The sequence below is a fragment of the Natator depressus genome, chromosome 4 (assembly GCF_965152275.1).
Source record: "Natator depressus isolate rNatDep1 chromosome 4, rNatDep2.hap1, whole genome shotgun sequence".
Taxonomy (NCBI): domain Eukaryota; kingdom Metazoa; phylum Chordata; order Testudines; family Cheloniidae; genus Natator; species Natator depressus.
The window spans coordinates 120518690-120531077 of record NC_134237.1 but is presented as its reverse complement, the minus strand read 5'-3'; the positions used below and the strand labels follow the sequence as shown (position 1 = coordinate 120531077).

Here is a 12388-nt window from a genome sequence, read left to right as displayed (position 1 = left end):
CAGTTACTCAGCATTGATGGCAAAGTACAACCACGTAAACGACTCCAAACTTGCAGAATTTATTAATGATATTCCAGAAGAGAAAAGGGATGAATTCAAATCCATCTTAACTGAGGGTGAGCTTCTGGCCAAAACCACCCTGCAGGCGTCCCTAGATGTGGCAGCCCTGGCAGCATGATCACGGCTACTGCCATTGTTATGCACCAAGTGTCGTGGCTTCACGTGTCCGGTTTCCCCAAGGAAGTCCAGTCTGCAATGGAGGACCTCCTCTTTGATGGCCAGAAACTGTTTGTCTCAAAGACAGACCAAGCCCTCCACACCCTGAAGGACTCTTGGGCAACTCTCCGCACCTTGGGGACATATACACCTGCAACCAAAAGAAAACAGGGTAGATATGCTCCCTACCAGCACACACGGTCGCCCCATAGGCTCAACAACAGAAACACTACAAGACAAAGTGACAGGCTGCGAAGGCAGAGACCTTCGAGGCATCGACCACCTCCACCTCAAGCATCTGTGTCTCAGCCATCCTCTGCTAAACAACAATTTTGAGGATTTGGTCGAGGGTTCGAGCAACCTCCCCTACCCATCAGGGCTGACGCGTGTCCATCCTCTGTTTTTGGCCACCTTTTGACCCCTTTCTATTCAGCGCAGATTTCCATCACCACAGACAAATGGGTTCTTGAAATAATCCATACAGGCTACGCAATACCATTCATCTCCATCCCCCCGACCCACTCTCCCTCACCATCCTTCTTCACAGACCTTTTTCATGAACAACTTCTATGGCAGAAAGTAAACCATCTATTACATATGGGTGCTGTATAACCAGTACCAGCTCAACACAGAGGGAAGGACTTTTATTCCCACTACTTCTTAACCCAGAAAAAGAATGGAGGATGGAGGCCTATTGTAGACCTCAGAAATCTCAAAAGATTCATAAGGATCCAACGGTTCCAGATGGTCACACTAGCACTGAACAGGGGGACTGGTTTTTAGCTCTCGACCTCCAAGATGCTTATTTCCACATAACCATACACCCTGCTCACAGGATGTTTCTCAGATTTACTCTGGGAACAGAACATTACCAATAGAAAGTTCTGCCTTTCAGTTTCTTGCCAGCACCATGAGTGTTCTCCAAAATTTTTGCAGTGGTGGCAGCGAATCTCCGCAAACAAGGTGTAATAATATACACCATCAGGCAGATTGTCTATTAAAAGCTCCCACTCAGGCAGACGCCCTCGACATTACACACAGGACACTCAACCTCTTCCTGAGACTGGGTTTACAAAAAAACATACAAAAATCAACTCTAAATCCCATACAGAAGTTAGACTTCATTGGGGCCCATCTCGACTCTCTAGAAGCCAGAGCATCATTACCAATGAACAGGTTCACCACTCTATCCAACCTCATCTCATCATCATTGAACAGTCCTCACATATCAGCGCGAACCTGCCTCCAACTATTAGGACATATGGTGGCAACCACATTCCTGGTATGACGTGCACATCTTCACATGTGTTGTCTTCAGGGCTGGCTAGGAATCATCTACATACCACACAAACACAGCCTAAACAGACGCCTTGCAATGCCAAAGACTCTCTACACTGGTGGACGCAATCCAACAATGTGTGCATGGAAGTCCCTTGCCCTCAGACTCCACCTTCAATAATAATCACAACCGATGCCTCCTTGATAGGCTGGGGAGCCCATCTACAACACCACAGGATTTGGGGCAGGTGGTCTCTTTGTAAGACACTGTTACATATAAACCTCTTAGAACTGCTTGCAGTTCACAACACGTGCTTGCACTTCCTGCCACTGATCAGGAAGGACAATATACAGGTAATGACAGACAACATTGCCTGCATGTTTTATATAAATCAACAGGGAGGGGCACAGTTCACATACCCTGCTGGGGACACAGTTCACACCCCCTATGCACCGAAGCCATGGAACTATGGAACTGGTGTGTCTGGCACAATGTCAACATCTAAGCCTTGTACCTCCCAAGTCATCAAAATACTACAAGGGATACATTGAGCAGAGAATTTTCCCAGGATCGTGAATGGGAACTAAATAACACGGTCCTACAAAACATATTCAGACACTGCGGTCACCCATCCGTTGCAACATCCTGGAACAACAAATGCCCACAATTCTGCTCAAGAGCAGGTATGGGGCTGCAGTCCCTGTGGGATGCCTTCCTCTTCAAATGTGATGCATACATGTTATATGCATTCCCTCTGATCCCCCTGTTATCAAGGGTGATACACAAAATATGTACCAACAAGGCCAAAGTCATATTGATAATCCCAACGTGGCCCAGACGGACTTGGTACTTGTACCTATTGCAGACGGGGGTATGCTCACCATGCACTCTTCCACCTCTGCGAGACATTCTATCACAGGATGCTGGATGGGTTCACAACCCGAAGCTGGAGAGACTTCACTTGAAAGCATGGCTTCTACATGGCTCTATCATGACAAACTAGCCTGTTTGGATTGGGTTAAAGACATATTGCTAAACAGTAGAAGGACAACCACGCGTGATACTTACTTTCACAAATGGAAGAGGTTCCACATGTGGTGCCAGAACAAACACATTAGTGCCATTTCCATACCCCTACCCTGGATATTGGACTATATTTTGAGACTAAAGACATCTGGAGGCTCTCCATTAGCTCAGTCAAGGTACATCTCGCGGCTATTACCGTTTTTCACTACAAGATTAATGGGACATTGAGATTTGCCCATTCGATCACCAAACATTTTCTTACGGGTATCAAGAATGTTTATCCCGAAGTGCGTGTACCTACTCCACCCTGGGATTTGAACTTAGTGTTATGCTGCCTCACTGGACTCCCATTCGAACCCGTAGCAACATGCTCTCTGATACATCTATCGATGAAAGTGGTGTTCTTAGTGGCTATAACATCAGCCCGCTGAGTGGGCGAGTTAGGGACCTTCCTGGCACACTCACCTTACACCATCTTTTTCAAGGACAAGGTCGCATCCAAAATTTCTACCTAAAGACTCTTCCTCCTTCAATGTAACCCAGCCAATCCGTCTTTCCCCATTCTTCCCTAAACCTGACAGGAACATGCAGGAGTCAGTATTACATACCCTAGACATCAGGTGTGTGCTAGTGTTCTACCTTGACAAAAGTAAGCCTTTCAAAAAATCTCTGAGGGTTTACATTTCCACTATGGACCATTCTACAAGGCTCCGCTATCTCTACACAGAGACCATCTAAATAGATCTCCGGGTGCATCCACCTCTGTTATCAACAAAAGAACCTTCAACCCCATCGGGATTCAGAACTCACTCTACCTGATCCCTTTCAACTTCATGATTTTGTTGTTTAGAAAAGCTACTGGACATATGTAGAGCAGCCACTTGGGCTTCCGTACACACATTTACAAAACACTATGCAATCAACCAGAGTTCAAGATTAGATGCATTGGTAGATCTTACAGTATTATCATCACTTACACAGGCAACTCTGAAGCCCCTTCCATCCAATTGTAGGGCACTGCTTGACAGTCACCTGAAGTGGAACACCCACAGGGACACTCCTCGAAGAGGAAGAAAAGGTTACTCACCCTCTGCAGTAACTTATGTTCTTTGAGATGGGTGTCCCTGGGGGTGATCTACCACCCACCCTCCTCCCCTCTACTTCGGAGTTCAATTTCCAGACTGAGAGGGGTTGGGTTGCATGCACTATATAGCACGAGACAAGGACAGCGCATGCACAACCTGGACGGACACTGCTGCTGAAATTCTCCGATCAAAGGCGCAGGGATACACCAACACCTGAATTGGAACACCCATAGGGCCACCCATCTCAAAGAACCTCAGTTACTGCACAGGGTGAGTAACCTTCCTTTCATACACAAACTCTGTGTTATACATTTGATATTAGGAAATAAAAAGACAAAATGTCCTGGATAAATAAGCGCAAACTAGAACTTCTTTCCATCCTAAATAGAGTAACACTTTAATGAACACATTAACAAAGAGCCCATCCAGAGGGAGAGGGGTGAAAGTAAAATGCCTGTTTAATATATTAAAAAGTACTTTGCTTTGAGTTGGGTGTTTGTTTCTTGCCATTGCTTCTATTTTGCTCAGCCTAGCAGCCTAAAGTTCTCAGCATTTGTGAATAAAGAGTGACTTTCTTTTTAGTTTTAAATGACACTTAAGTCTTTCTGAGTTTAGTATTAGCCTTACTGAAAAATTATGTAATTTGTGGCTCTATGGAGACCGTTGAATAGATTGTAAACCGGTTTCTGATGTGCTTTAATATTGGTTTAAAAGTAAAAAAGAAATGTTTATATTTAAGAATTAAACTCCTTAAATATTAATTCTTTTATGATAAGGAATTATTATTAAATCAGGTTGGAAATTGGTTTCACCTGGTTTCAGCCTCTTCTACTGGGCATTCACACTGCTAATGTCACAAATTACCTCTTTTAGCAAAGTGGCAGCCTCAAGTGCTATATTCAGAAAGGTTTTATTCTAATTAAAGATTTTTAAAAAATATAGTAAGGCTGATACCAATTTAAGCAACTAGCAAAGGATGTAAGTGAGGACCACTTACATGATTAAAAATTGCACTCTAGGGAAACATTTTCACTGTCTCCATTGTACCCTGTTAGAACTTCAGTTAAAGATAAGCAACTTCTCTACAGTGTAACTATTTTAGTATTACTAAAAATTATTGAAATCCTTATTAAAATCTTGTTCATTAGTCTGTGAACCAGTCTCACAATGCACAGTTTTAAACAGTCTTCGTACATTGAAATAGTTGATTGTAACTTGATTCAGTATTGCAAATTGAACAAGTTTGAAATAAATGGAAAGGGTCAGTGTTTGGGAAATCTGATTCTAAACTTAGGAATTATTTTTTTAAAAAGCCTGATTCTGAGACCAATAATAACATTTTCATTACTTAAAAAAAATCCCAACATTATGCAAACTCCAACTTCTCCTCCCCTGTTCTCCCCCTATAAATATGTTGTTTTAAAATGTAAGCAACTTGTCTTTATTTTGTGACATATGTTTTGTATTCTTATTTTTTCCCCTAGGAATTTCTACGGAAAGAGTTTAGTGAAGAAAATATTTTATTCTGGCAGGCCTGTGAATATTTTAACCATGTACCTGCACATGACAAAAAAGAGGTAAAATAATGCTATATATTCAGGTATAAAGTTGCTAGCTAAAAGCTATTCTCCTCCAAGGCAATTGAGATAATTTGGACTGTTCTTGGTCTTTGTCTTGCGGTTCTATCTGAGCTGGGCTGGGGACACAGTCATTTTGTTTCAGGGGTCTCTCCTGGTGATCTCAGTTCCATGAGAGTATCTCCCAGAATCCAATTGTAATTATATTTAGGACTCTGTGAAAGGCCTTTCTATTCCATTTAGTCCTTATTTGAGTCCTTATTTTGTGGGACACTGTACTTTTGTAGAATCATAGAAGTGTAGGACTGGAAGGGACCTCAAGAGGTTATCTAGTCCAGTTTCCTGTGCTGAGACAGGACCAAGTAAACCTAGACAGTCCCTGACAGATGTTTGTCTAACCAGTTCTTAAAAACCTCCAATGACGAGGATTCCATAATCTGCCTTGAAAGCCTATTTTAGTGCATAAGTATCGTTACAGCTAGAAAGTTTTTGTAACATCTAACCTATATCTCCCTTTCCATTGATGAAGCTGATTACTTCTTGTCCTACCTTCAGTGGACATGGACAACAGTTGAGTACTGTCCTCTTTATAACTGTCCTTTAACATACTTGAAGGCTGTTATCATTTCTCCCCTCGGTCTTTCTTTCTAAAGATTAAATGTACCAAGTTTTTTTAACCTTTCCTTATAGGTGAGATTTATTAAACCTTTTTTCATTTTGGTTGCTCTCCTCTGGGCTCTCTCCAGTTTGTCAACATCTTTCTTAAAGTGTGTCACCCAAAACTGGACACAGTACTGTGGCTGAGGCCTCACCAGTGCAGAGTAGAGCAGGGCAGTTACCTCCCATGTTTTACATATGATACTTCAGTTAAAACACCACATAATGATATTCGCTTTTTTTCACAACTGCATCACATTGTTGACTCATATTCAATTTGTGACTCACCATAACCCATAGATGCTTTTTGGCAGTACTACCACCTAGCCAGTTATTTCCCATTTTGTAGTTGTGCGTTTGATCTTTTTCCATCTTAAATGCACTACTTTGAACTTGTCTTTATTGAATTTCATCTTGTTAATTTCAGAATGATTCCTCAATTTATCTGGTCATTTTTAATTCTAAGCCTATCCTCCCAAGGGTTTTCAATCCCTCCCATCTTGGTATCATCAGCAAATTTTAAAGCATACTCACCACTCCATTATCCAGGTCATTAATGAAAATATTGAATAGTACTGGACATAGGACAGTCCCCTCCAGGACCCCACTAGATCCCCCCAGCAAACCACTGATAACTATGCTATATCTTTAAATCAGTTTTACACCCACTTTATAGTAATTTAATCTATACCACATTTCTGTTGTTGGTTTATGAGAATATCATGTGGGATTGTGTCAAAAGCCTTTCACTAGTACTTCCTTGTTTTTCTGAAACCACCTAAGGGTATTGAACCCAATTTGGTTTAATTTCCTTTCATTGTATTCAGAATTTAGTTGTTTATAAAATAAGCAAGTAAAAAATAGAAATATCAAGATTTTTTTTTACTGCAGATATTCAAGTATATGGTTAAATTTTACTGCCTTCTCTAATTTAAGTCTTAAAGAATTTTTTAATGATTTTTTTTTAAAAAGCACTAAGTCACAAGCTTTTATTATACTTTTGAAGAAACATTTGACAGGCTTGACATTTATTATTATTGCACTTTGAATATTTTAAATTTTATGGTAAATTCTCTTGATCGGAACATTTAATTACTTAGGAACTGCTCTGACAAAAATATTTGTAATGTTAAAGGGAATAAAAATGTTGGCAACCTAAAAATTTACAAAAAGAGATGTTTACTAAAATTGCAATAAACAGTATCTTTTAGATTTTTAAATCTCAACAAAGGAAAACAAAAGGAGTAACGTAGGTGGGCAAAAGACATCAGTGTTTATTTGAAAGATTGAAAAACTAAGCTCCTTCCTTTTCTCTAGAGATCAAATTAAGGCTCCCCATATACTGAGATACATAATTGCTTATCTTTTTCATTTGGGAACTAGAGTGTACAGCAATAGCATATTTAACATACACTTGGATTGTTATAAACACATCAGAAGCAGGAACCATACTAGTGAGTGGGGCCACTGGCTGAGGTGCTAAAGGAGCACTCAAGGAAGACAGTTCCGTTGTGGAGAAGCTAAATGAATTCTTTTCATTGGTCTGCACTGCAGAGAATGTGAGGGAGATTTCCACACTTGAGCCATTCTTTTTAGGTGACAGATCTGAGGAACTGTCCCAGATTGAGGTGCCAGTGGAGGAGGTTTTGGAACAAATGGATAAATTAAACAGTAATAAGTCACCAGGACCAGATGGTTATCACCCAATAGTTCTGAAGCAACTCAACTATGAAATTGCAGAACTAACAACTATGGAATGTAACCTAACACTTAAATCAGCCCCTGTACTAGAAAACTGACGGATAGCTAATGTGACACCAATTTTTAGAAAAGGCTCCAGAGACCATCCTGGCAATTACAGGCGGGTAAGCCTAACTTCAGTACCTGACACAGTGGCTGAAACTATATTAAAGAACAGAATTATCAGACACATAGATGAACACAATATGTTGGGGGAAGAGTCAACACAGCTTTAGTAAATGGAAATCATGCCTCACCAATCCAGTAGATCTTTTGAGAGGGTGAACAAACGTGATCAAGGGTGATCCAATGGTTACAGTGTACTTGGATTTTCAGAAAGCCTTTGACAAGGTCCCTCAACAAAGGCTCTTAAGCAAAGTAGACAGTCATGGGATAAGAGGGAAGGTCCTCTCATGGGTCAGTAACTGGTTAAAAGGTAGGAATAAATGGTCAGTTTTCAGAATAGAGAGAGGTAGATAGCGGGATCCCCCAAGGATCTGTACTGGAATCTGTGGTGTTAAACACATTCATAAATCATCTGGAAAAGGCAGTGAACAGTGAGATGGCAAAATTTGCAAATGATACCTAATTACTCAGGATAGTTAGATCCAAAGTTAACTGCAAAGAGTTACAAAGGGATTTCACAAAACTGGGTGACTGGGCAACGAAATGGCAGATGAAATTCAGTGTTGATAAATGCAAAGTAATGCACATTGGAAAATATAATCCCAACTCTACATACAAAATGATGCGGTCTAAATTAGCAGTTATCACTCAAAAAAGAGATCTTGGAGGCATTGTGGCTAGTTCTCTGAAAATATCTCCTTAATGTACACTGGCAGTCCAAAAAGCTAACAGCCTGTTAGGAACCAATAGGAAAATAATTGATAATAAAATAGAAAAGATCATAAAGCCTCTATAAATATAGAAGTCCATGGTACATCCACACCTTGAATATTGCATCCAGTTAGAGTTGCCCCATCTCAAAATAGATATATTAGAATTGGAAAAGGTAGAGAAAAGGGTCACAAAAATGATTAAAGGCATGGAACTACTTCCATATGAGGAGAAATTAAAGACTGGGGCTGTTCATTTTAGAAAAGAGACGAATAAGGAGGGATATGATTGAAGTCTATAAAATCATGAATGGTGTGGAGAAAGTGAATAGGGAAAAATTATTTACCCCTTCACATAACACAAGCAGTAGGAATAACACAATAAATTTAATAGGCAGCAGGTTTAAAGCAAAAAAGGAAGCAGTTCTTCACAGAACACACAGTCAACCTGTGGAATTTATGACCAGGGAATGTAGTGAAGGCCAAAAGTATAAGTGGGTTCCACAAAGAATTAGATAAGTTCATGGAGGATAGGTGCATCAATGGCTACTAGCCAAGATGGTCAGGGACGGAACCCCATTCTCTGGATGTCCTTAAACATCTGTCTGCAAGAAGCTGGGACTGGGTTACAGGGTGTGGATCACTTGAATAAGTGCCCTATTTTGTTTGATCCCTCTGAATCATCTGGCATCTGCTGCTGTCGGAAGACAGGGTACTGGTCTAGATGGACCATTGGTCTGACCAATATGGTCATTATTATGTTTTTATGTCTTGTTTTGTAAAAATAAACTAATGCTGATAAGAATTCTGTTTTGTAGCTTTCTTACAGAGCTCGGGAGATCTTCAGCAGGTTTTTGTGTAGCAAAGCTACAACCCCAGTTAATATTGATAGCCAGGCACAGTTGGCGGATGATATTCTCAGTGCTCCACGTCCAGATATGTTCAAAGAACAGCAGCTTCAGGTAGCTACTAAATATTTAACTGCTCTTTATTAACATATGTAATTTACTTTTTCCTTTAATGTGTTATATATTTGTTTATGTATTTTTAAACAAAAAAACATTTTCACTTGCTGCATTTTTTGTCACATGTAGGAAGAAAATAGATGATAGCAAATATAAAAACAGGTTATGTAATCTAGTAATTGTACCTTGGAATTCCCACACAGGAGTTTGCATGGGGGAATTTGCATAAGGGTGTGTGTGTGTGTGTGTGCACGCGCACATGTTTGTTGTATGAGACTACTAACTGTTAACACATCAAACAATCTAAAAATCTTAATTCAATTGAAATGTTACTTTAGCAATAAGGGATAGTATAAATAATGCTACTTAGATACATTCCTGCCATTTTCAACCCAAATGGTTCATGAAAGTGTTTGTCTTTAGGGACTTTTGCTTTTACTTTGATGAAATGGTCAAATAAGGGGCGTTTTAAAGCTTTGTCTCTGAAAAAACTCTAAAGGTTGATGCAATTTAAATAGTATAACCTTTTGCATTCAGAACAAGACAGTTACTAAACAATTGGGAATACTTTCTACAGTCTGTTGGTCTAATTTTCTTACTCTTTTGATGTGTTGCATTTGTGCTACTACATACCATACAACAGTGGGTAGGCCCTAGAAACAATTTTAAAAGGGGAATTCTCAGGAACCTAGGCTATAACTTGACCAGTTAAAATTAAGCTAATGGTGTTTCCGTTAGCATCTTAGTCCTAGCTCAGACAAAGCCTTACTTTGTATTCTTTCAGGGAATGTAGATTGGCAGGTACTGTATCTTCCTCTAACTGGAAAGTGCCTAGCACATGTTGGGCACAACCACATTGTAAATTACTAGCAACCTGTCAGATATGGAATTGAGACCTTTTAAAATGCAATTTCTGCTGTAACTTCTTGTATATTCTTCTGTGAATATACCTTTGGTGTAGTAATAGATTATCCTGTCTTAAATGGAAACTAGTTTCTGCAAAGGCTTTTTATTCCATACTTAAGCTGGGCCATCCAGGTTTGAAGTAGTAAACATTTATTGTTGTGGTTTATTATTTTGATTTTTTTCATGACCCAAATACTGGAGTTGAACACAAATGAAGGAGACCTTGTAGTGCAGTGTTTCCTCAACCTTTTTGTGCTGGCAATCCTGTTTGGAATAAATAAATAAAGTGTGATCTCCCTGCTAAAAAAAATCTTGTGACCCCCTACCTTAGGCTGCGGGCTTTGGGCTTCAGCCACCCTGCACGGCGCGGGGCTTCAGCCATCCTGCACGGCTCGGGGCTGAAACATATATATTAGCTTCCTGGGGTGCCCTGTGACATAGGGCCCCTTGTAATTTCCCTGCTTCTAGCCCCCTAATGCTGGCCCTGCTTATGAAACACCCTTCCCCACCCCCCACCCCCCCCAAGACCTATCCCATGACCTCCAAGTTCAGAAACACTGCTTTACTGGGTAATACTATAGTCCATTCCCTTGCAGTGTATATTCTTCACATTGCAGAGGATTGATTATATGACATACTCTTTTCTAATCCAAATGATCCTATGATTCCTGTTGCTCCAGAACAGAATCCAGAACAGGAGAAGATATTTGTTGAAGCAACCTTTCCTAACTGGGATAAAGATTGCCTTAAAATATCGAGTTAGGTGTCTGTTTTTATGTTTTAGTAGTATAAGAACAGACATTTCAGGGTCCAAAGACAACGTAGCCCGTTTGAAGATAAACTGTAGTACACATATTTCTAGCATAAAAATGACCTGAATTAAAAGGATATTGATAGCCTATAGCCGCTTCTAAGAATATAAATAATTATTCTGCATTCTGCTTCCTCTGGGGTTATAGAATTTGTCATCTTAGCATTTTGCATATTTTTTTCCAAAAGGATTTTGTTTCTGACTGCCAGAATCTCCCTTCCTGGATTACTGATTGTCACCGTGTCTCCGTGGGTCACAACTGAGAATATCAAATTCAGGACAAGCTACTGGGAAAAAGGGCAGACATACCCCAAAACCAGTGGTTATTCTTCCATGAGATATACCAATCAAGCAACAAAAGTAAACTTCTGTCTCACCACACTGGCTAACAAGAAATCAGAAATGCAGCCTCCTTAGGTATTCCAGTCCTAGATTCAACACCCAGACACTAGACTTAATGATGAGTGGTTATTTAAAACCAATTTCATCAAACAAAAGGGTTCTTCTGATCCCAAAGGACCAACCACATACCCAGGTCAATATATAACTCAGATATTACACAATAGTCACACTGTTGCCAATCCTTTAGTATCTAATATCTAAAGGTTTATTTATAAGAAAGAAAGAAAGGTGAGAGTTAAAATTGGCTAAGAGAGTCAAATACATACAATAATTGCAAAGTTCTTGGATCAGGCTTTTAGCAGTGATGGAATAAACTGCTGGCTTGTTAAGTCTCTGATTGCTTCCAAATCCTTGGAAGTCCTTTGGTTAGAATGCTCCCATTACTATAAGTCCATAGTCCAGAGGTTTGAGCAGGAAAAAGGCAAAATGGAGATGTTTCCAGGGCCTTTTATAGCTTCTGCCAAGTGAAGGGAAAACCCATTGTTCTAGTTTGTCGAAAATTACAGGTAACAAGATGAGGTTTGGAGTCACATGGACAAGTCACATGTCCATACATGCTTTACTTAATCATAGCAGAGGCCATTACCCATACTCTAGTTAGAACGTCCTCAGGAAAGTCCATTAAGTGTAAATAGGTGTCTTCCATAGTCCATTGTGAGTTAAATCTTCGTTGATGGGCCATTCAACTTTAACAGTTCCTTCACAATGTGCTGGCTAAATATATTGTTGGTCTTACCACAGAAGCAAACATTTGCAATACAGGTACATAGTTAATATTCATAACTTCAAATACAAATGATACATGCATACAGATAGCATAATCATATTCAGCAAATCATAACTTTTCTGTTAACAGCTTACTTGACACATTTTATATAAGATTTGTTG

At 39.8% G+C, this 12388-nt stretch overlaps 1 protein-coding gene across 4 annotated transcripts in view; it reads left to right on the top strand.

Moving 5' to 3' along the window:
- RGS12 (regulator of G protein signaling 12) overlaps positions 1-12388 on the top strand; it is a 191392-nt gene that overhangs the window by 127170 nt on the left and 51834 nt on the right. For 3 of the 4 annotated variants that reach the window (XM_074951772.1, XM_074951773.1, XM_074951774.1), the window contains 2 exons: positions 5091-5183; positions 9235-9378. In XM_074951772.1, coding sequence (XP_074807873.1) covers positions 5091-5183; positions 9235-9378 — 237 coding nt within the window. The remainder of the gene's footprint in view (positions 1-5090; positions 5184-9234; positions 9379-12388) is intronic. The other variant, XM_074951775.1, reaches the window with a different exon arrangement.